Source organism: Epinephelus moara, chromosome 5, assembly GCF_006386435.1.
Source record: "Epinephelus moara isolate mb chromosome 5, YSFRI_EMoa_1.0, whole genome shotgun sequence".
NCBI classification, from domain to species: domain Eukaryota; kingdom Metazoa; phylum Chordata; class Actinopteri; order Perciformes; family Serranidae; genus Epinephelus; species Epinephelus moara.
In genome coordinates, this window is record NC_065510.1 from 1,998,852 (window position 1) to 2,023,639 (window position 24,788).

General features: G+C 38.9%; 1 protein-coding gene across 1 annotated transcript in view; it reads right to left on the reverse strand.

Annotated features, from left to right (window-relative positions):
* Positions 1-4,921: 4,921 nt before the first annotated feature.
* Positions 4,922-24,788, reverse strand: part of LOC126389796 (protocadherin Fat 4-like) — a 31,697-nt gene continuing 11,830 nt past the window's right edge. The window contains exons 11-31 of the mRNA XM_050043673.1: positions 23,923-24,096; positions 23,708-23,836; positions 23,121-23,276; positions 22,456-22,636; positions 19,919-20,052; positions 18,760-19,710; positions 16,950-17,078; positions 15,943-16,098; positions 14,309-14,489; positions 14,072-14,205; positions 12,387-13,334; positions 11,432-11,557; positions 10,319-10,570; positions 10,139-10,237; positions 9,740-9,912; positions 9,256-9,407; positions 8,650-8,957; positions 8,069-8,179; positions 5,942-6,133; positions 5,311-5,408; positions 4,922-5,221 (exon numbers count right to left, since the gene is read on the reverse strand). Coding sequence (XP_049899630.1) covers positions 5,056-5,221; positions 5,311-5,408; positions 5,942-6,133; positions 8,069-8,179; positions 8,650-8,957; positions 9,256-9,407; positions 9,740-9,912; positions 10,139-10,237; positions 10,319-10,570; positions 11,432-11,557; positions 12,387-13,334; positions 14,072-14,205; positions 14,309-14,489; positions 15,943-16,098; positions 16,950-17,078; positions 18,760-19,710; positions 19,919-20,052; positions 22,456-22,636; positions 23,121-23,276; positions 23,708-23,836; positions 23,923-24,096 — 4,950 coding nt within the window. The 3' untranslated portion in view covers positions 4,922-5,055. The remainder of the gene's footprint in view (positions 5,222-5,310; positions 5,409-5,941; positions 6,134-8,068; positions 8,180-8,649; positions 8,958-9,255; positions 9,408-9,739; positions 9,913-10,138; positions 10,238-10,318; positions 10,571-11,431; positions 11,558-12,386; positions 13,335-14,071; positions 14,206-14,308; positions 14,490-15,942; positions 16,099-16,949; positions 17,079-18,759; positions 19,711-19,918; positions 20,053-22,455; positions 22,637-23,120; positions 23,277-23,707; positions 23,837-23,922; positions 24,097-24,788) is intronic.

Genomic DNA, 24,788 nt, shown 5'->3' on the forward strand with positions numbered 1-24,788 from the left:
TCATAGTATAGCATCTCGAAAAAGTCATAGTTTAGTATCTCGAAAAAAGTCATAGTATAGTATGTCGGAAAAAAATCATAGTGTAGCATGTAATAAAAACTTCATAGTATAGTATGTCAAAAGTAGCATGTAATAAAAACTTCATAGTATAGTATGTCAAAAAAAGTCATAGTATAACATGGCGAAAAAAGTCATAGTAGTATGTTGAAAACAGTAACAGTATAGTATCTCGAAAAAGTCATAGTATAGCATGTCGAAAAAAGTAATCATGTACCATGGCAAAAAAAGTCATAGTATAGCATGGCGAAAAAAGTCATAGTATGGTATCACGAAAAAGTCATAGTATAGCATGGCGAAAAAAGTCATAGTATAGCATGGCGAAAAAAGTCATAGGATAGAATGTCTAAAACAGTCATAGTATGGTATCACGAAAAAGTCATAGTATAGCATGGCGAAAAAAGTCATAGTATAGCATGGCAAAAAAAGTCATAGTATAGTATGTCGAAAAAAGTCCGTATAGCATGTCAGAAAAAAATCATAGAATAGCATTTCAAAAAAGTCATAGTGTAGCATGTAATAAAAACGTCATAGTATAGTATGTCAAAAAAAATCATAGTATAGAATGTCTAAAAAAGTCATAGTATAGCATGTTGATAAAAGTCATAGTATAGTATGTCGAAAAAAGTCATAGTATAGCATGTTGATGAAAGTCATAGTATAGTATGTCGAAAAAAGTCATAGTATAGCATGTTGATAAAAGTCATAGTATAGTATGTCGAAAAAAATCGTAGCATAGTATGTCAAAAAAAGTCATAGTATAGCATGGCGAAAAAAGTCAGTATAGCATGTCAGAAAAAAATCATACAATAGAATTTCAAAAAAGTCATAGTGTAGCATGTAATAAAAACGTCATAGTATAGTATGTAAAAAAAAATCATAGTATAGAATGTCTAAAAAAGTCATAGTATAGTATGTTGAAAAAAATCATAGTATAGAATGTCGAAAAAAATCATAGTATAGCATGTTGAAAAAAATCATAGCATAGAAGGTCGAAAAAAGTCATAGTACAGCATGTCAAAAAAGTCATAGTATAGCATGGCGAAAAAAGTCATAGTACAGCGTGTCAAAAAAGTCATAGTATAGCATGGCGAAAAAAGTCATGGTATAGAATGTCGAAAAAAGTCATTGTATAGCATGTCAAAAAATTCATAGTGTAGCATGTAATAAAAACGTCATGGCATAGTATGTCAAAAAAAGTCATAGTATAGCATGGCGAAAAAAGTCATAGTATAGCATGTCGGAAAAAAATCATAGAATAGCATGTCAAAAAAGTCAAAGTGTAGCATGTAATAAAAACATCATCGTATAGTATGGCAAAAAAAAAAAAATCATAGTATAGCATGTTGAAAAAGTCATGGTGTAGCATGTAATAAAAACATCATAGTATAGTATGTCGAAAAAAATCATAGTATAGCATGTCAAAAAAAGTCATAGTATAGAATGTCGAAAAAAGTCATAGTATAGTATCTCGAAAAAATCATAGTATAGCATGTCGAAAAAAGTCATAGTATAGAATGTCGAAAAAAATCATAGTATAGCATGTCAAAAAAGTCATAGTATAGTATCTCAAAAAAGTTAAAGTATAGTATCTCCAAAAAAGTCATAGTATAGTATTTCGAAAAAAATCATAGTATAGCATGTCAAAAAAGTCATAGTATAGTATTTCGAAAAAAATCATAGTATAGCATGTTGAAAAAGTCATGGTGTAGCATGTAATAAAAACATCATAGTATAGTATGTCAAAAAAGTCATAGTATAGTATCTCGAAAAAGTCATAGTATAGCATGTCGAAAAAAGTCATAGTATAGTATCTCGACAAAATCATAGTATATTTATTTCGAAAAAAGTCATAGTATAGTATGTCAAAAAAAATCATAGTATAGCATGTGGAAAAAGTCATGATGTAGCATGTAATAAAAACCTTATAGTATAGTATGTCAGAAAAGTCATAGTATAGCATGTCGAAAAAAGTCATAGTATAGCATGTCGAAAAAAGTCACAGTATAGTATGTCGAAAAAAGTCATAATATATAATGTCTAAAAAAGTCAAAGTGTGGTATGGAATAAAAATGTCATAGTATAGTATGTCAAAAAAAGTCATAGTATAGCATGGCGAAAAAAGTCATAGTATAGCATGTCGAAAAAAGTCGTAGTATAGTATGTCGAAAAAGTCATAGTATAGTATGTCATAAAAACGTCACAGTATAATATATCACGAAAAAGTCATAGTATAGTATGTCGGAAAAAGTCATAGTATAGTATGTCGGAAAAAAAAATTGTATAGCATGTCAAAAAAGTCATAGTGTACCATGTAATAAAAACGTCATGGTATAGTATGTCAAAAAAGTCATAGTATAGTATGTCGAAAAAAGTCATAGTATAGCATGTCGAAAAAAGTCATAATATATAATGTCTAAAAAAGTTATAGTATAGTATGTTGGGAAAAAAAAATTGTATAGCATGTCAAAAAAGTCATAGTGTATCATGTAATAAAAACGTCATGGTATAGTATGTCAAAAAAAGTCATAGTATAGTATGTCGAAAAAAGTCATAATATATAATGTCTAAAAAAGTCATAGTATAGTATGTCGAAAAAAATCATAGTATAGTATGTCAAAAAAGTCATAGTATAGTATCTCGAAAAAGTCATAGTATAGTATCTCGAAAAAAGTCATAATAGAGTAGGTCGGAAAAAAAATCATAGTATAGCATGTCAAAAAAGTCCTAGTGTAGTATGTAATAAAAACATCACAGTATAGTATGTCAAAAAAAGTCATAGTATAGCATGACGCAAAAAGTCATAGTATGTCGAAAAAAGTCATAATATATAATGTCTAAAAAAGTCACAGTATAGCATGTTGAAAAAGTCATCGGATAGTATGTTGAAAAAAATCATACTATAGTATGTTGAAAAAAATCATACTATAGTATGTCAAAAAAGTCATTGTATATTGTGTCTTAAAACGTCATAGTATAGTATGTCAAAAAAGTAATAGTGTAGTATGTAATAAAAAAGTCAGAGTATAGTATGTGAAAAAAGTCATGCTATACTGTGACTTTTTTAAATACCATACTATGACTTTTCTCAACATACTATACTATGACTTTTTTTGACATACTATACCATGACGTTTTTATTACATGATACACTATGACTTTTTTGACATGCTATACAATTTTTTTTTTCCGACATACTATACTATGACTTTTTTCGACATGCTATACCATGATTTTTTTGGACATACTATACTATGACTTTTTTCGACATGCTATACTATGATTTTTTTTTTTTTGCCATACTTTACAATGACGTTTTTATTACATGCTACACTATGACTTTTTTGACATGCTATTCTATGATTTTTTTCCGACATGCTATACTATGACTTTTTCGACATACTATACTATGACTTTTTTGAGATACTATACTATGACTTTACTATACTATGACTTTTTTGAGATACTATACTATGACTTTTTTCGACATGCTATACTATGACTTTTTTTGACATACTATACTATGACGTTTTTATTACATGCCACACTATGACTTTTTTAGACATTATATATTATGACTTTTTTCGACATACTATACTATGACTTTTTTCGACATGCTATACTATAACTTTTTTCGACATGCTATACTATGATTTTTTTTTTCCATACTATACGATGACGTTTTTATTACATGCTACACTTTGACTTTTTTGACATGCTATTGTATGATTTTTTTCCAACATACTATACTATGACTTTTTCGACATACTATACTATGACTTTTTTCGACATACCTATACTATGACTTTTTTCGACATGCTATACTATGACTTTTTCGAGATACTATACTATGACTTTTTTTGACATACTATACTATGACGTTTTTATTACATGCCACACTATGACTTTTTTAGACATTATATATTATGACTTTTTTCTACATACTATACTATGACTTTTTTCGACATGCTATACTATGACTTTTTTTGACATGCTATACTATGATTTTTTTTTTTCCATACTATACGATGACATTTTTATTACATGCTACACTTTGACTTTTTTGACATGCTATTGTATGATTTTTTTCCAACATACTATACTATGACTTTTTCGACATACTATACTATGACTTTTTTCGACATACCTATACTATGACTTTTTTCGACATGCTGTACTATGACTTTTTCGAGATACTATACTATGACTTTTTTCGACATTCTATACTATGACTTTTTTCGACATGCTATACTATGATTTTTTTCGACATACTATACTATGACTTTTTTGACATATATTGACTTTTTTCGACATACTATACTATGACTTTTTTTACACATACTATAGCATGACTTTATTTTTTCAATGACATACTACACTATGACTTTTTTATTACATAATATATATATACAATACTATGACTTTTTATGATACACAAAACGATGACATTTTCTGACATATACTATGACTTTTTCGACATGCTATGCTCCTGCTTTTTTTTAGTACATGCTTCATTATGACTATTTTTATGGCATAATATACTGTGAAAGTTTTAACTGTACACTATAGTATAACTTTTTTTTTATGACATGCTATGCTTTGACTTGTTTTAGACATATTATATTATGACTTTTTATGACATTCCCTACTATGCCTTTTTTTGTTAGATATGAAAGGATACCATACCAAATAAATTTGTTATTATCACTATTATCATTTTTAATAATAATCATCATAATAATAACATGATGATGATGAGGATGATGATGAATATTGTCCTCTATAGTGGAGTAAAAGTATAAAGTTGCATCAAAAGAAATTCCTCAATTCAGTATGAGTACCTCATATTGTACATAAATACAGTACTTGAGTAAATGTACTTAGTTACATTGCACCACTGTCAGCTAGCAATAATAATTAGTGTAATTAATTAGTGTGATTGTGTATTAATATATGCGTAATATATATTGCATATTGCACATGTATATATATTGACTCTTACTTTGTGACCTCTTCAGAGGAAACAACCTCTCCCCCATCTACACTGATGAAGCTGACCAAAGTCTTCACTGCAGCTCTCAGCAATCTGGACTCAGAGGATCCTCTGTTAGCGCTCGTCACCTCAATGATGTTCACAGTCCATTCCAGAGCTGCACCCAAAGACCTGACAGGAAAAAAACATGATAACAATAAAACCGTAGAGAATATATATCCAAACAATCTTTTCATCATGAGATAAACTTCTTGTCTTACTTCTCCAACTGTGGGACTTTCTGCTCCACTATGTTGGCAGGCTTGTTGAGAGAGATGACCGCTACGTCATCACTGCTTGCACTTCCCTGCACCTCCACCTGGGGGCAGAAGAGTGTATCTCATTTAAATTAAAACAATCTGAATTACAAACACAGACCTGAGAGCATCAAAATGCCAAATTGTAGTGAGCATTAGCACGTACGCAGGAAGCAGTAAAAACATTAAGAGACTGAATACAATTTAAAACTATTTTAAAGTAAATAATTTATGCAATTTTTACAGCTTACTTACAGACTGTAGGAAAGTTATTGGAAGAGAAGATGTTTTTTTCCAATCCACTTTGTTATCTATTGTGAAACATGTTTTACCAACTCAATACTTTTCTATTATTTTGACATATTTGGAGGAATGCATTCCAGGTTTTTAATTTTTATTTTTTAGTTACGGAAGGATCCATAGGGAATAGTAATAACATGAGGGAAGGCCTAAAAAGAGACACAAAGTTAAGCCCCACGTCTCCCCTTCCCCCACGCATCTGCTTGAGTTAATTTGCTTTTTCTTATTTTTCCACAAATGTTGATACATTTTTCTCTGTCTTCATGAACCACATCATCCAATCCTCCACACTCACCTCCACCTTAGTCGTAGCGTAAAGGTCTCCACGGTCTTTGGCCTTCACCTCCACTACAGCTGTCTGTCCAGTCAGACCCACCACTGACACCACGTACACCAGACCCGAGGACGGCTCCACGTCAAAGTAAGGACTGTCCCCTGACACACTGTAGACAAGCTGACCCCCCTCACCGACATCAGGGTCTGAAGCCTGGAGGTTTGACAGAGATGACAAGGTAACAGTATACATTATCTGCTCTTTATTATATGAAAATCTAAAGTCCTCAACTATCAGAATTTTACACATTGTGCAAAAATACAAATGTAAAGAATGTTAATTAATGCAAGAGTAGCAGAGCCTTTGGGAGACACCAGCAGACTTTTAGTTGATGTATTTAGTCGATGATTTTTTTAGGTGGCTAAAATATGTTTTCTTGCTGAACCCTCCACAGCAGTAGATTGCTTAGCATCTATATTGGTCTCCTGCCTGCTTCTCCAAGCGCTGACATCTTCTTTAAGTAATATACTGTCTATGGATAGGTACCCTATATAACCCCACTTGAAAAAATCTGAACTTTCCCTTTAAAGTCCCCGACACATTGACTTCATTGACTTCAAGATGAGGCAACCAAGAGAGCTAACATGATAACTCATCTTTGGGTTTGGGGACTTATTCCTACACTGCTCTATGGCTATATCAGTTATAAATATTTAAATTTTGGTTCTGAGGACTCATGTTTTTCCTTTATAATGCATAGTTTTATTTTACCACATTATCCATTGACACCAAGCTGATGATGTAGAGAGGAATGAGCCAGATCAGAAACAGAGTTCTGCAACATTCAAAACACCTGGTGGCCACATATCAATGGGCCTGCACTTGTATAGAGCTTCTCTAGTCTTCTGACCACTCAAAGCACTTTTACACTTCATGTCACATTCACCCATTCACACACTGGTGGCTGAGGCTACCATACAGGGTGTCACCTGCTACTCATTCACACACTGATGGAACAGCCATCATGAGCAAGTATCTTGCCCAAGGACAATTTGACATACAGACTGAAAAAGCCGAGGATCGAACTGCTGATTGCACTACGCTGACCCTGTAACTGGAGCAGCGACGAGAGGCTGGAAAGCTGAGCTGCAACCGTTAAAGGTAGGCTGCAGAGGCTTCGTTCCTAGATTCACCAGTTGGCTCCTCAAGGAAATCGGGATTCATAAGCAGGCCCAGAGGAAAGTGGTGAAGGTTCAGCCAATACAGCTGAGAGGTGCAGTAATTGGCTACGGCTGAAAAGCAAGGATCCAGTCTGTGCCGCTAGGTGACCATGGAGGAGCCAACCTTCTGACACACACCCAGGCCTGATCAGCCTGAGGTGGGCCTCCCTACATGGAGGGTGTCTTGTGATAAAGGCAGAATCAACCAATGACGTTTAGGTGCACAACTGATGATGTGTCAGTGGGTGGCTCTGCCAGGTGGTCACGGCCGAAACACCTATGCTCTGGCATGAAGCGTGTTGAAACTCCAGGGACTGTAACACCAAGTCCTAACTGATGACTCGATTAGTGGACGACCCAATCTACCTCCTGAGCCACAGCTGCCCCCATATGGGACCAAAACATCACATTTTTTAACTACTATTGACTAGGGATGCATGATGTTGGATGTTTTTGCTGATATCCGATATGCTGATATATAAAAATCTCATTTGGCGGATACTGATATCAATATATCCCCGATTTAGTGATCATCAAGTCTCTTCTGTAGTGGAATTAACATCATATTATGCATACATACTCTTCCCCTAGACATGAAATATGATAGCATTTTTTAAATCTTTTCAGAGCAGTTTTTCTCTTTTCAGTCAGCTGACTTTATGACTCTGATACTAAGATCCTCCTCAACTCCTAATGACGTGTTTCAGTGCTGCTCATTAACCACACCACTTACAGCGTGAACAGCCTCTGGGTTTCAGTTCAAAGTACACACTCACCGTTTATCACAACTGCAGTAACTGTGCCATCATACAGCACAGAGGAGATAAATGTAGCCTTTGGTCTTATCTGACTCACTGGTGTTTTATTAGATGTGTCTCATGAGGATGTTTCTGACAAATGGAAACTGACAGAAAGTGGGTGTGTTTACCTTGACATAGATGACGGGGGTTTTATACGGTGCGATGCTGAACACAGAGGCACGATAAACCTCAGAGGGAAACTGTGGAGGCTCGTTCACATCCTCCACCTGAACTCTGACCTGAGAGAGAAACACAAGAAACAGGTCAAAAGACTGAAGAGAACTTCTCTGAATCAGTCCAGGCTGCAGAGGACAGACAAAAATACTTTTATTTATTAATATCTATAAGAATAATATCTTATGGACGGAAAATGTGATTTAAATGTGATTTAAAACCATACTGACATCCGTAATAATCTCTGCAGAATAAGCTCAACAGTATGTCATGTGTTTCACTGTATTTGTGCAGACAGTGATGGTGCAAATAAATGTATTTTTTTTAAAGGTTCAGTTTTTTGCAGCTGTTAAACACCATTTCCAACAAGCCCAAGAGAGAGGTGAGAGGTCTTGACAAAAGACACCAGTGAGCTTTGAGAATGGAAATCAACACACTGGTTGTGGTTGTCAATAATAATCATCACCTGAAATATTCAGCTCATAAACATGTCTGCAGGATGAACACAATTTAAAAAACAAAACCCAGATCATACCATTGCCACAGCCGTCGTAGGGGGAGTCCTTGTGTCCACTGCCTCCACATCCAGGAAGTACCACTCCTGCTCTTCTTTGTCCAGCACCGTTCTGGTCAGGACGGCTCCACTGGCATCGACGGAGAACAGGTCAGTGTGTGTTTTTAGTGTGTAAGAGACATTGTAAAGGTTACTTCCTGAGGAGGCCCAGACCGCCCCCACCATCACCCCCGCCGGCTGGTTCTCAAGTAGGCTGAAGTTGTAGGAGGAGCTTTGGAAGGCCACGCCCTCCACCAGACTGACAACCCTCAGATTCACCACGACACGAGCTGCAACAGACACATTGATATATAAAATGCAACATTTTGAAGCTTTTACATGTAATGGAGTATTTCTACATCGTGATATCACTACTCTCAGTACTCTCTCACTACTCTTCAGTTAAGTATCTGAGTACTTCTTCCACCAATGTTCAAGCTCTAAAGCGACTGAAAAGAAAAGAAATGTTGCTTCAGTTTCTGACACATAGTCTAAAGTGTCGTGCACAAACATCCTCTTCATGTTGCTGAATGGTTGGCTGAACTGACAGCAGGCCACATGGAGACTTGTGGGTGCTGTCAGACTGACCTGTGGAGTGCAGAGGAGGCTGGCCATGGTCTTTAGCCATGGCTGTCAGCACTATGGTGGTATCTTCTGTGACATCAGCGAGGTCAGAGGTCAATGTCACAGCCCCACTCTCACTGTCTAAGGCCAAATATGGAGAACTTCCTGCAGAGAAACTACAACAGCAGAGAGCAGAGTAATTAATTACATAATACAAGCTGAGATATACAAATATAATTCAACTGAAATCAGCACAATAAACTGGAACGTAATACATTTTGAAAACTGTTTTTTGAAAAAAATGTCAGTTTTTGACAGCTGATAAATGATAAATTTTAGAGACAGGAGTTTATGCAGACACAGTTTAAAAGTCTGAATTTAATCAGGATCTAGAACTCTTAATTATTCCAGTGTCATGTTTTTCCTTGAACTTTGCAAAGAACTGACCGTGAAGTATCTCGAGGTGCAAACGGGCAGTTTAAGTGATATCACAGTCAGCTGAACTGACCTGTAGGTGATGAGTGAGTTGTTCCCTGCGTCTCTGTCGGTGGCAGACAGGTTCAGAAGCAGCTTCCCTTCCTCAGCGTCTTTCAGTAGGATGCTGCTGACGTAGCTGCTGGAGCTGAACTCAGGTCTGTTGTCATTGACATCGATGAGGCGCACTCTGACTGTGGTGATGTTCTGGTGCACAGGAGTCAGGGTAACGGTAAAGGAGGTTTAGATTGCAATATCCAAATAATAACCAAATCTGGTGTTTCCACTATTAAAACATTATTTTGTCAGTTAGCTGCAATCTTCCTAAAACATTCTCAGCTAAACATCATTTAGTTAAAATATGAGCTTAAACATATTTGACTATGATGTGTTTACAGGGATTCTCTCCATCCTCTCAGCAGGTGTCTCCTACCTCTCTCTGTGGGCTGCCTTTGTCTGAGGCCCTCACAACCAGATCATACATTTCCCTGCTCTCCCGATCCAGAGAGCCAACAGCCAGCAACGTCCCGTCCTGCAACACAACACATGATCTCAGAGCCCGTGCAAATACCTTCATATATCATACTTCAACGATCCTCTCTCTTGGCCTTACCTCTCTGAATCTAAAGAGTGGGTGAGGGGAGGGGAGGGACAGGGTGACCTCTCCGTTGGGCCCGAGGTCGGCATCTGTGGGCACGATGGTGAAAATTTCTCCTGGATTTTCCTCTGAGTAGTCGTCTTCAGGGATAGTAAGGGGGTCTGGGATACTTGGGAACTGTGGTGCATTGTCATTGTAGTCCAGGACGGTGATGTTGAGCTGAGCTGTTGAATTGAGACCATCAATGACCTGATCCACCGCCACGACCTGGATTCAGACACAGAGAATATCATGAACTCAGCTGAGCAAACTCACTCCTATGATATATATGTATGGTGCTAATTTTGTTTCATAAAACAAAATGTCAGCTTTTGTGATAGACTGTATAAAAGAGGTGGACGTAGCCTCCGTGTATGGAAAGTGAAGCCAATGCGTAAGTGCTTTAAACCTGTGTTCTTCCTAATGGCCAGTAGGGGGCGACTCCACTGGTTGCAAAAAGAACTCTATGAGAAAGTGACCAGACTTCTCATATGATTTAGAACATTTTCCTAATGAGTTTATGGTCTGAATCCTTGTTTCGAGCCTTCTCCAACACAGCATGATGTTCATTAGGGTCTGGGCAGCTAAGCTGCCAGGACACTATTGTAATCCTAGGTATTCTTCTTTCTTCTTCCGAGGGAATCATACTTCCCATGGGTGAAAACTCACCAGTCTCATGCCAGATATCCTCAGCTGTAAACTCAAGCCAACAGTCCTGATGCTGGCGCTACAGCAAGCGTCTAAAGTTCAAAACTTTGAAAATTCATAACAAATCAACCATACGTGCTACAACTTCACAATTTTCATCAAACTGTAGCCCCAATACTGAAGACACTTTTGTACCTATTAAAGATTATGAAAAAAAAAATAACTCCATGGTTTTCAGCTACAGTATGTACAATACAGACCATTACTGTAAAAGCCATCAATATCAAAATATGCAACCAGTAAATGTTTATGTATGAGATCATGTTTTATTTTGTCTGGTATCCTAGAAGAGGTAAGCTGAGACCTGGACGTATGTAAAGTTTTTCACTGAAACAGGCAAAAAACCGGGAGACAGGAAATGTAATCATGTGATGTTTGTACCTGTAATACGTAGCTGTCCGTTGTCTCTCTGTCCAAGGTGACGTCCTTCCTCAGTGAGACCACACCTTGTCTGTTAATATCAAAGGTGTCCTTGGTATAGAGGAAGTAACCATCAGAGAATCCACCCTGAAGAAAAGAAAAGGTCAAAGTGTGTAAAATACCTCTGCTGACTTCACAGTCAGAGTTTATCATCAGCACTGTAACAGCAGCAGCAGGTACTTATCAGAGGTAACATAAAGTATGATCTGGGAAGTGACTGAAATCATCTTAATAAATTACTATGATTGTAAATCAGCGGTGCCAAGGTCCAAACTGTTAGAGTGCATTCATCTGTGTTTTAATCTGATACAAATCTGCCAAGTCTTTAAATCTGTTAGAGAAAAAACTGCTGCTGCAAATAGCAACAGTATCAGTCCTGAGTGGTATATTTATTTTTGTGATAGTTTTACTCTCCGAGGTTGACAGTTTTTGAGGCTGCAGGGAAAATAGTAAATGCTTTGGTAATATATACTTTGGTAATAAACTGCAATATATCGCAAGATATGTTATTGTGATACTAAGCATATCACAAAGCATTAAATAAGACGTGACTTGTCTTGACTGAAATAAGTCTCGGTAAGTCTTGTATCATGACTTAAGTATTGTGATAATATTGTATTGGGATTTCCACCGCTGGCTAAAACAACCCAGTTAATTAATTCAGAACCAGTTAATATAGTCTACACCTCCAAACCCTGCAAAACACTATCCTGCAATAGCATTATTCATTGGCAAAACTTAACAGTGAATCTGGCAGCAACCACAGGCTGCAAAGACAGAGTTTATGTAGCTGGTTAAAAAAAAAAGAAAGAAAACACTCCATCCTACCTATATAATGTGTCCTGTCTGTGCCCTATGTACTTCAGCTGTAACAAAAAGTAAATAAATTAAATGCAGAAACAGGTGTTAAACTCACCTCATCCCTGTCAGTGACCTCCAGGGTCAGGATGGACGCACCGCTAGCCAGGTTCTCAAAGACGGCCACATCATAGCTTTCCTTACTGAACTCAGGTGGGTTGTTGTTCACGTCCTTCACCTTCACCACCACAGAGCCGTTCCCAACCAGAGAGGGAGTCCCTCCATCAGAGGCCTGAACTTTGAGACGGTACACCTTCACCTCACTGTAGTCCAGAGGCTGGGCCAGCCGCAGAGTCCCGCTGGAAGAGTCCAACTCAAAGACAGGAAGGTCTGATGACGGACTTTGCTGGAAAATACTGTAAGTAACTCTCCCATTTGCTCCTTCATCAGGGTCCACGGCTGATAGAGTGAGCAGGCTTTTACCCACTGACTCTGTCTCTAAGACTTCTACCGGATACTCAGCCTCTGAGAACTTGGGGACGTTATCGTTGATGTCGGACACACGGACCAGCAGGGAGGCTGTGGCCGACCTGACTGGACGACCCTGATCTTCAGCCACCACCAGCAGGTTGTACTCTGCCTTAGTCTCCCTATCAAGAGCACCAGCCACACTCACCATCCCAGACACGGGACCAACAGAGAACCTCCCCTCTCCTCCTCTCAGAGAGTACCTGATCTCCTTGTTGAAGCTGCTGTCTTTGTCTGTCGCTGGAACGACAGTAACATTGGATCCTATCTCTGCGTCCTCTGGGACTGATTCAGTGACAGAACTGGAGGTAAAAACAGGACTGTTGTCATTGATGTCAGTGACTTGAACCTCCACGACCGCACTGTCACTGTAGACCCCGTCAGAGATGGAGATGGTCACTGAGTAGTTGTGTGGAGCCTCATCGTAGTCGAGCTTCACTCTGGTGGTGAACTCACCGCTGGAGGAGATGGAGAACTTGTCGGCTTCTGTAACAACTTGGAGAGTCACAGGAATCTCTCCTGTTGCAAGGAAATCAACCTGAATAAACACATTAAATAATGTATCAAACAACAAAATTAAACACCCCTGTGCCATCAACAGAGATTTACTCTGTCTACACTGAAATAGTTAAGTGCACTAGAAAATATGATGTGAGGAACTGAAAAAGAAAAACCAATGGTTGAATTTTGTGCCATCCGCTGAAGACACTAAAGCTGTTTTCAGGCTGAGCTCTAAGCATAACTGACACTTTGCTTTGTTACACCCTCATTTGCATACTGGCCAATCACAGCAAAGAATCGGTCAGTTCTGACAAGGATCGAACAAATACACGGCTGTGTGCCATAGACTCATGCAGTGATTTCAGATTTCCTTCATTTCAAGGCTGGTTTTGTGGATTTTAAATTAAATGTTGTACCTGGAGCACAACGTGTTATAATGATACTTGTTACCCGGAGAGGTTGGAAGAAGATATACGTTACTTCCCTGTTCAACACCAAAGTCAAACCCTGAAAAATGTAAGGTTAGCTAGGTACATACATACTACACACTGTATATATAACCCTTCCTCCTACATCAGGAAAAACTGTCAAATGGCTTTCGACCAGCAAAATCATCAGTATTTATTATTTAATCAAACTCAAGGTGAAACACGTTCGTATAATAGCTTGTCCTCTGTGGCCTGCTATCAAAGTTTGGGACTTTTGGTGTTGTTTTAAACCACCTGTCAACACTCAACTGCTACAAAAAAAAAAAAAGTAAGGAGACAAACTCACCTTGAAGATCACTGTTCCTGGGTCTCTCTCTTCTTCTATGGTGCCACTGTAGGTGCTCTGTGTGAACTGTGGTTTTGTATCTCCAACAGCAAGAATCTCCACCTGTGCTGAGGCGGAGTGCGACACTACACCTCCTGGAAGAGAAGGATAATATCATCATGACTTCACTGTGACTGGCTGAACTAAAATGACTCATCAAAATTGGACATGTGAAAAACAAATACAGTCGACATCTACCATCTCTGGCTGTAATGAACAACAAGAACTCCAAGGTTTGATGTTCTTTCACTGGAATCACTTTCGTCAGAGTGATTGCTCCGGTGTTTTCATCAATGGAGAAGTAGTTGTTCTGATTCCCAAAGTCAATGGAGTATTTGATTTGTCCATTGACACCTGCATCTGGATCTTCAGCCTCAACCTTTGAATTACACCGTAGAGAAAAACAAATCAACATTGAATGTTACCACTGTTCTCTGTTATAAGCCTATCCATGTGTGTCTCTGGAATAGTAATATTAAGTGACTTCGCAACTTCCTCCAGGAAACAACTCACACAGTGCCTAACATTATTAAGATGGTCAAAATGTGTCTGATATGTAACATCATCACTCCTGATCTTGTGCACAGTGTGGGTTATAGGTGGTTTAACAGTGTAACTGTGAAATGGTTTGCTTCATATTTAAACTGTACATTTCAGGAGGCAAGTCATTTATCAAGAAGCTAACCTACATTGGCTGGAGTCCCCCAGGGAAGTATTATGGGCCCCCTGCTGTTTTTATTATTTGTGAATGACCTGGAATTTGAAAATTGCATTTTCACATGCTAATTACTCAGCCATTTTGTTTCACATAAGAATGAAAATAAGATGATCTTAAAAGAGGAATTCAGTAAGATTGAGAGTTGATTTGAAGACAATAAGTAATATCTACATTTAGACAATCCACAATTACAGAGCTAACTGATCATTTTATTCTTTTGAGTTGCTTTGAAGACCCAATCTGTTCAGGGTCTGGGAAAATCTAGGGATGAGTGAGTGGACCATTATCTGTATCTGTTCAACAGACTAAATCATCTGTAACTGTATCTGTGCTTGAAATGGGTGGAGTTTAAACTGGAAGTGGGTGGGATTTAATCTGGAAATGGGTGGGACTTAACCAGAAGTTGTTTTTTTAACCTGAAATTAATATTGGTTGATCAGAAGTTGCTAAGGATCAAATTTTGGAAACTATTTACAGACCTATTTCAGAATTAAGCTTCATATCATTTTTAAATACAAGAGAAGGGATTAAACACAGCAACCCAAGTGAGGACTTTCCCTCAACTTGAGTATAGATACTGACACATTTTACTCGGATGATACTTGTACTCGTGAAAACTGCATTCTTCGTACTGGATATTTGAATATTTGGCCCCACCTTAGCAGAAATACTTACACATACAGATGCTTATGTTGGGTTTAAATCAAAGAGAACACACTGGCAAACACTTTAAATGTTTGCTATTAAAGGGTTTCAAAAATAAAAAAGTTACTGATTAATTGTAAACTATTAAAGTAATCGCAAACTATTTTGATAATTAATCGGTTTGAGTAGTATTCTAAGTAAGATAGTCAAAATTCTCTGATTGTATCTTCTTAAATGTGAATATTTTCCAGTTTCTTTGCTCAACCATGACCATAATTCAGTTAATTCTTTCGGGGTTGTGGACAAAACAAGACATTTTAGGACATCCACTTGGTCACTGTGAAACTATGATAGACATTTTTCACCATTTTCTGACATTTTATAGACCAAACATCTAATCAGTCAATCAAAAAATTATCAACATTGAGGATTATTGTTAGTTGCAGCCCTATTGCTGCATACTTCTCACCTTCAGGAGCAACATCCCCTCTGTTTGGTTGATGAAGACTTTGCTCTCATACTTGCTGCTGGTGAATTTAGGGCTGTTGTCGTTCTCATCCAGAAGAGTTACATTCAAATTTGCCATAGAAACATGATTTGGCGGCTCTGTCTCCTTTGCTTCAACCTTTATGAGGGACAAGAGAATGTCTCAGAGAAAGTCTCAGGATGTAATCAGCTCTGTTTATGAAACGATTTTGATGATAGCAAATTACAACCTCGGTGCCTAACCTTTTAAACGGAAAATAAAAACAATCACGTGAAGCATCAAAGTTCATTCTTAACCTTGGAAACAGTAAAGTGACAAAAAAAATACCAACTAAGGGTCCACTGACAAGCTGTTTCAGTACCTTTTATCTGTATTACAGTCTTCATCTGTGGTTTGAGTTTGCAAACTCCATCCACATGTGAACATATCCAACTCTGTGACAAAAGGGCAAACTCCATCTGCTGATGAAGTCAGGTGATATGGTTCAAAGTTCCAGGAAAAGCTAATAACTGAGTCTTGACCTGGGACAATTTAATCAAACTATTATTACCAAGGTCTACAATGGACTTTCAAACTTAATTCTGAGCCAACGCATATCAGAAGTAGCACAAGTGCAATTATTAAAAATAAATAAAAAAGCAATTACTAAGCTAACATGTAACCCATCTCCATGATAAGTGAACTAAATCTAACCGCTGATGAAGGCTATGTTATACATTTAAAGCTCTTGAAATAGCTAGTAGGTGGACCTTGAGTTAGGGAATGTATTATATTTTGTTTCTACAGCACTGTATGGCTCGTTATCTCATACTTCAGGTAGTTTAGATGCTTGTCTGCATGTTATTGCCTTGATGACCCAGCCCCTAAAGGTCCCAGTAAAGGGTTATATGAGACACAATACATGGAGGAATTAGTCAAGTATGAACCTTCTCTCAACTTAAAGCTTTCCCTTTAAAATAAATGAATCTGTGTCTCAGATTCTACATTACCTGAAACAAGAACGTCCCAGTGGTCTCTCTGTCCAGAGCTGTAGAGTTCCTCACTCTGATTGTCCCATCAGAACTGATGGAAAAAGGAGCAGATTCTGGAAGGATCCGCAGTGTTCCCACAAATCCTCCCTGTGGAACATTAATGAAATGATGGTGTAAGAGCCACTTAAACAAAGATTTACATGCTGTAAAACTTCAATCAAAAGCCTCGTTCCAATTAATCGCCTAGTCCCTTTTATTAGCCCGATGTGGCTGCACATTTTGACAAAAAAACGCCTGTCTCATTTAGAAGCCTGGTCTAGTTGCAAAGTTGCCAAATGTAAAACCAGTTTGTTGGCTACCTCAAATTATGTGTCCATTCCTCGTTGTGAGAAACGTTTTAACGGGATACAGTGGTGTTGGGTCGGTATGCTGGGTGCCGTAATCCTCGAGTGCCATAACTCTCTCTGTCTCTGATGCGCTGTCTGTTGAAGCTAGATCAAATGACTGATTTATAATTGATAGATTATCTGAAGTCTAATTTTAAACAAGTAAAATTCATACTAGTTTAAATAAACAATTTGAGCAACAGTTTTGCATTAAAGGAAATAAAGGCCTGTCCCAAATATATGCCTGTTGAGTTCATTGATTTAAGCAAATAATAGCCTGGGCTATTAATCAAAGTTTTACGGTTAGGCTAGATAGGTGATATCTGTGTTGATATGACACGAGCTCTTTAGCAGAAACATGATGATTTGTGTTATTGTTCACTCGTGATCAGTAAATATGCTCTGCACTTAAGACATTGGATTGTGCTGTTAATGTGCTAAGTGCCTAACCAGCATCAAGATGGTCTTCTGGTTTCCTTTTCTGAATGACGAATACAGACTACGGTCATTTCCTCTCACACAGGCCCAGAACGTATGTGCTGGATGGCTGTTGGCTATAGTCCTTGTGGTGGGTTCATGTGCAACTTTTTGGCCGAGACACAGGCAACAGTCGGCTTTCGTGGCTGCTATTTCTTTGAAGTCGGTTTGGTGTGTCTGGGCCTGTAAAGTACTCTGCTTGTCTTGGGCTGGAAGTGTTGATGCTTTTGCTGAGAACTTGAAGCTTCAGAAGTTAGTAGTTAGCAGATATTCAAATTGTTGCCTCTGTACCTTTAAATATGAAGATTTATTCACTGTGAGCTGGAAACAAATTACGAGCTTAAGAGTTTATATATTAATAATCCTTGCAATTCGCACTGGTGCTTCATGGTCGCAACATGCGACTTAATAGTAGTGGTCTGGAGCCCTGCAGACACAAAGACACACGCTTTGCCTCCTCATACACTTGTTACCCAGGAGAAATCATCTGGATGGATGGAGGAGTGTGTGTGACATAACATTTTTTTGAGTCTTTCTTTGTGAGTGTGAGAGGGAGAGAGCCGATAGCTTAAAAAAATGACATGACAATTTATACGCGATGGTCGCGATAATGTCACCTTATACATCCCACTAGGTAAAGCCAGGATACATAGAGTATGATCAATATATTGCCCCCCACCTCCTAGCCCTCTTGTTTACTGCTGGGGAATGACGCAGACCCTCAACTGTACTATGAATGGAACTGCATCCGTGCTGGTGTGACTGCAGCTGTCCGTGGACATTCATTGTGGAATGGAAAGTATGTCCGAGCATTATGGCAAAATATCCACCCTGACCTCCTTTCTTCAGTTGTTTTTTTGATGTATTTTTGATAATTCCCCCCTGAAATCATGTTCACCATGTTTTGATAGTGGTATCATTTATCAGAGTAGATGCATGTGATCTAAAGGTTGTATACTACTCACCTCATCCCTGTCAGTGACCTCCAGGGTCAGGATGGACGCACCGCTGGCCAGGTTCTCAAAGACGGCCACATCATAGCTTTCCTTACTGAACTCAGGTGGGTTGTTGTTCACGTCCTTCACCTTCACCACCACAGAGCCGTTCCCAACCAGAGAGGGAGTCCCTCCATCAGAGGCCTGAACTTTGAGACTGTACACCTTCACCTCACTGTAGTCCAGAGGCTGGGCCAGCCGCAGAGTCCCGCTGGAAGAGTCCAACTCAAAGACAGGAAGGTCTGATGACGGACTTTGCTGGAAAATACTGTAAGTAACTCTCCCATTTGCTCCTTCATCAGGGTCCACGGCTGATAGAGTGAGCAGGCTTTTACCCACTGACTCTGTCTCTAAGACTTCTACCGGATACTCAGCCTCTGAGAACTTGGGGACGTTATCGTTGATGTCGGACACACGGACCAGCAGGGAGGCTGTGGCCGACCTGACTGGACGACCCTGATCTTCAGCCACCACCAGCAGGTTGTACTCTGCCTTAGTCTCCCTATCAAGAGCACCAGCCACACTCACCATCCCAGACACGGGACCAACAGAGAACCTCCCCTCTCCTCCTCTCAGAGAGTACCTGATCTCCTTGTTGAAGCTGCTGTCTTTGTCTGTCGCTGGAACGACAGTAACATTGGATCCTATCTCTGCGTCCTCTGGGACTGATTCAGTGACAGAACTGGAGGTAAAAACAGGACTGTTGTCATTGATGTCAGTGACTTGAACCTCCACGACCGCACTGTCACTGTAGACCCCGTCAGAGATGGAGATGGTCACTGAGTAGTTGTGTGGAGCCTCATCGTAGTCGAGCTTCACTCTGGTGGTGAACTCACCGCTGGAGGAGATGGAGAACTTGTCGGCTTCTGTAACAACTTGGAGAGTCACAGGAGTCTCGGCAGCTAGTGAGAGGAAGTTAACCTGAATACAAAAAGATGAGGAGCAGGACGATAAAATGATTTTACTAAACACAAATTTGTGAAGAATCAGAGGTTAATTTTCCCACATTCTGAACAACAATATCTAAATACAAATTGACTGGATGTTAGATGAACATGTGGTTTGTAAAAATATCTCTGACATTTTGGTATGGATATGAACATTCATAACAACTTACTGAGAAACTTACTTTGAGAATCACAACTCCTGGCTCCTGCTCTTCTTCTACAGAACCACGGTACACTTCTTCTAAAAACTGAGGATTTGAGTTACCAGGAGCACGAATGTTCACCTGTGCTGCAGAGGAGCGGGATATGGTGCCCCCTAGAGGAGAGGTGGAGAAGGCTATCATGATGACTAGTTACACTGAGTGTGATAAGTCTGAGCTGTTGTAGTAGGTGCATGCATTCAGGATTAGCAACTGGGGCTGCTGACATAACCCAGTTTCTGTCTAGGGCTGGTATGTGTACAGGGATTTTTACACTGCTGCACGGCCTCAGTATGCTCCAAATGAACCATGTTGTATTATGTCTCATGCAACCACGTCGAGTTGACATGTTGATTGTACCTGCGCCACAGTAGATTTCACGCTCACTAATGCTACATCTTACTGCCTCCCAATTTCTGTACGTAAACTTTTGCATGTTTTTGTATTCTCGATGGAATGAATCATACAAATGGGGATAATGCACTCTTTCAGACCATCTCTCTTCAAAGCAATCATTTGGTGCTTCTCAAAGTCAAGGACGGATCCTTAAATAGCTGAATTTCAAGGAGGCGATGTCATCGAATGATGCATGCCGTACGTGGACGTGGAAAGTCCATGACCAAACGTCAATATGTGACAAGGTCGGAGTGAGAATGTGTTGGCCTTTAACACGGTACATTTGTAAGCTTGTTGCCTGTGCAGTCAGCCCACTGTTAAAGTAGTGTTGCATCACCTATCTAGCTAACCTTAATGTCAAGATATTATTGTTGCACAGTTGAGATGATGAGGCTTCAGCTAGGCACAGACATATTTTGACATAATTCGAATAGTTTTGATATACATCCAGACATTTATGGTGGTTGTGTTAGCTGATTTGCATATCATAAAAGACTGCACAAGTAGCCATGGTGGAGTGAGTTGTTGTCGTGTTTGAGCCTGGGTTTGTTGAAGGTGGCAGTGTTGTTTGGGCTGAGAAAGCCTGTGAGTTTATCTTCTCTATCTCCTTTAACTTTAGCTTATATTGGAGTTATGCTATGTAGCGTGTGAAATAGAGTATGGTGAATGTGCTAGGAAAGGTAGTATTGGCACTGTCTCTACCTGGAGCTCGTATGTACGGAGCCTAGGTTTGTTGAAAGTGGCAGTGCTGTTTGGGCTGAGAAAGCCATGTGTAAGTAAGGTAAAGGAGGTTATTGGGTTGGTGCGGGGAGCAGTGAGAGCTGGCATTAGGGGAGTGTCTCTTGGACACCAGAGATCACTGTCTAGCCTCCTGGAGGTGTCGTGGGACCAACTAGACGAAACACTGGTGAAAGGAGGTTCCCACCTGATGACCCCAAAGACATGTTAGTTATCACTGCTCACTGGTCTGTATAGTTAAGCCTTGCCATATTAGCTTATCATAGGGCTTAGGATGTTATTCACTGAGTGATCCTTTCTCTAGAGCACAAACTTCTTGTGTTTATTTGAATTAAAAAAAATAAAATGCTGGGAGTGCTTTCAAACACTTGGCTCGCTGATGCCCTGCCATGGTTTTTTTTGAAGAAAAGCAATGGACACAAGCCCTTAGTAAAGTAAATAAAAACATAGAACTACTGTAGTTTATTTTTTTTGGTATGTTGTCATGTATGAAAAGACCCAAAATGAACACGGTAAGGAGACTGTTTGATTATTATAAGTAAATTATTTAAACAGCATTTGTATTGGAATGATTCTGTCCAAGCTTTTCGCTCCATAAAAGCGGTTGATCACCGTGACTTTGAGCACTACGAGCAGTTTCCACTGAATTTGCACACCTTCTCACACCTGAACAACCACCATGTAAACTGGTGTGAGTGGACTGCTTGTTTCAGAAAGTTACATAATTTGTCCTATACATTAGCCCCGATTCCACCACTGAAAAGTGGGTCTCTGGAGACTGTTCGACAACACTTCCTTTGAAGCATACTGAGGCCTTTCTCTTAGTTCAGGACTTTTGTATCTACGGACAATATTGTAAAGATGTAATGAGTGTTTTATCACTCTGTAAAGGACTTTGAATTGCTGCTGCATGCAGCTTGTCATCCAGTCGAAATAAAAATGTAAAAAGCCCCTCTGAAAGATTCAACAAAGCATGAAAGGTAGTTGGAACAAATAAAGGTATGTGCCTGAGATCACCGATCTGTAGAAGGGTGTGATAACAATTTTATGACCACAAAGCATTTGATACTGCCAAAGGTGAAGTGCTAGATGTGATTCTGAGATACAGTTGTTAAAAGTTACAGCCCACAAAGAGCAACAAAAATATTCTGCCACTAGATGCAGATGCAGACTTTTGTTTAAAAGATATTTACAGTAGGATTAATTCTTTGTGCCATACACATACTAAATAATAATTCTCATGGCATTAAAAAGTTGTGATTTAGTGTTAATTGGCTCTTTTAATATTATAGGCTGACTCATCACAATCAGGATAAGTGATTCTTATCATTGCTGGTAAGCTGTAGGTAGTGCTTGGTGCCCAGAGAGATAATGTTCAGATCTACCATCTCTGGCTGTTATGTAGAGAGGGAACTCCAAAATCGTGTTGTCCACCAGGGGGATCTTTTTATCCAGCGTGATGTCTCCACTGTTTTCATCCATTGAGAAGTAGCCGTCATTGTTCCCGAAGTCAATAGAGTATTTGATCTGTCCATTCTTGCCAGCATCTGGATCCTCTGCCTTAATCTTTGATTTTTAATGTACAGATAATTATCTTAACAGCACTTCTAAAAACATCAAATAAAAATGACATAGCAACAATAAAATGACAACAGAAATAAACAGCAACAATCTTAAATTATGGTAAAGGATGAAGCAGAGGTAGAATTTCAACATTGTGCAATAATGAGCCCAGCAGACGTGTGTCGGACTAATCAATAAATTATGTGGAGCGTTTAGCAATGACATGACTCAATAAGCTATAAAGTTATAAAAATGAGGGTTCAGTGTTAGTTACAGGAGTGTGTTATCAGCATAGCAGTGGAGGGCTGATGTAACTCCACCTAAAGTTCTGTAAATGAAAAGGAGAGCGGGACCTGAAACTGAACCTTGAGGAACTCCACATTTAATTTCTGCTGCAAACAAGCTGAATTAAATTCTAAATTTAGGCCAGTCTGCCCATGGTAAACGTTATTGAACAGATAACCCTGAACAGATTTTTCTCACTCACCTGGACCAGCAACTGTCCCACTGTTTGATTTGCAAACACCTTCCCCTCATACTTGTTACTGGTGAACACAGGACTGTTGTCATTCTCGTCCAGAAGAGTTACATTGACTTGCACCACTGCAACATTGTTGGGTGGATCCGTCTCCCTTGCTTCAATCTTTTCAGTAAAAAAAGAACAGCATCAAAGGTTCAGAAACAACACTGCCTGTTGCCCACAAATATAAAATAGTTATATCAAGATAACAGAATAAGCATGGAGATATTCAATATTTTTTTTCTTGTCAACAAATCCCTGTGCCATAGAGCTCCACTCATTGCCATGAACACACACTGTAGTTTATTGTGACTTAATCACACATACACCATCCTGCTGCCACACATACTCACTAGAGCACCAAACATGGAGTAATCCACCGCTGAAAATAGTCCCCAACAATTGCACTATGTCCTTTTGTTTGGGTTTGATAAAAACTCCCTCTTGAAATGAACCTATGTGCCTGTGACCTGTTTTTTAAGATTTGTATTTTCAGTGGGAGCCCAAAAAGCTCAGGGCTCATGTCTAATCCAAATTCAATTTAATATGATTACCTGAAATGTGATACTTTCAGTGGTCTCTCTGTCCAGAGCTGCAGAGTTCTTCACTCTGACCGTCCCATCAGGACTGATTGAGAACGGAGCAGATTCTGGAAGGATCCTCAAAGTTCCCACAAAACCTCCCTGGGGACAGAGGATCATGGGACAAATTGCTCAATAATAATTATCACGTAATTTCCAATTGTGAGTTTAAGTAAAGTCTACTGTACCTTGTCCAGGTCGGTGACCACGGCTTTGAACACAACAGCATCAACAGGAGAATTTTCCAGGAGTGTTGCAGAGTACTTGGGCTGGTCAAACTCTGGAGGGTTATCATTCACATCTTCAATAGTGACAGACACCACAGCATCTGCCGTCTTCAAACTGTCGTCTGTCTGGGCCGCCTGCAGAGAAAATATTATCATTTGATAATCACTCGATTTGTGCTGTACATAGGGATGCAGATATTGGATTATTTGCTGATATCTGATATGCTGATATGTAACAACTTTGACTGACAACTGATACCAATGTCGATATATTCCACCTTTTCCCCCTAGATGGAGACAAAAGATACAATACTTTTCGATGTCTTTAACATTCACTCATTGTGCAAATTCAGAAATAGCATGTTGGCCGATTCTGATCATTTTCATTTTAAAGCCAATATCGGCCGCTACCAATGACATGCTGATATTTTCTTGCATCCCTAGTAAAAAATCCAGATGAAGGCCAGTTTTGACACAGCCTTGAGTGGGTGGTATCGTTAATTATCATCTTACCAAGGAGGTTATGTTTTGAGTTCAGCTTGTTTGTTTGTCTATTTGTCAGCAGGACTACAGAGAAACTACTGGTCCAATTTTCATGAAACTTAGTGTAAGGGTGTAGCCTGTGTCAAGGAAGAACCATTCTAATTTTGAAGCGAATCCGAATCACAAGGTGGATATGCAAATTATTTTTCACTTTCGTTAACATTGTAAGATAGGGCATTTGGCCTTGGCGGAATAAATGACATTAATTGAAAATCCAGTAGTTGGTAGTAAAGTTCAGTAAGAAGACAAAACATAGCCAATTGTAGAAATACCATGACTCCAAA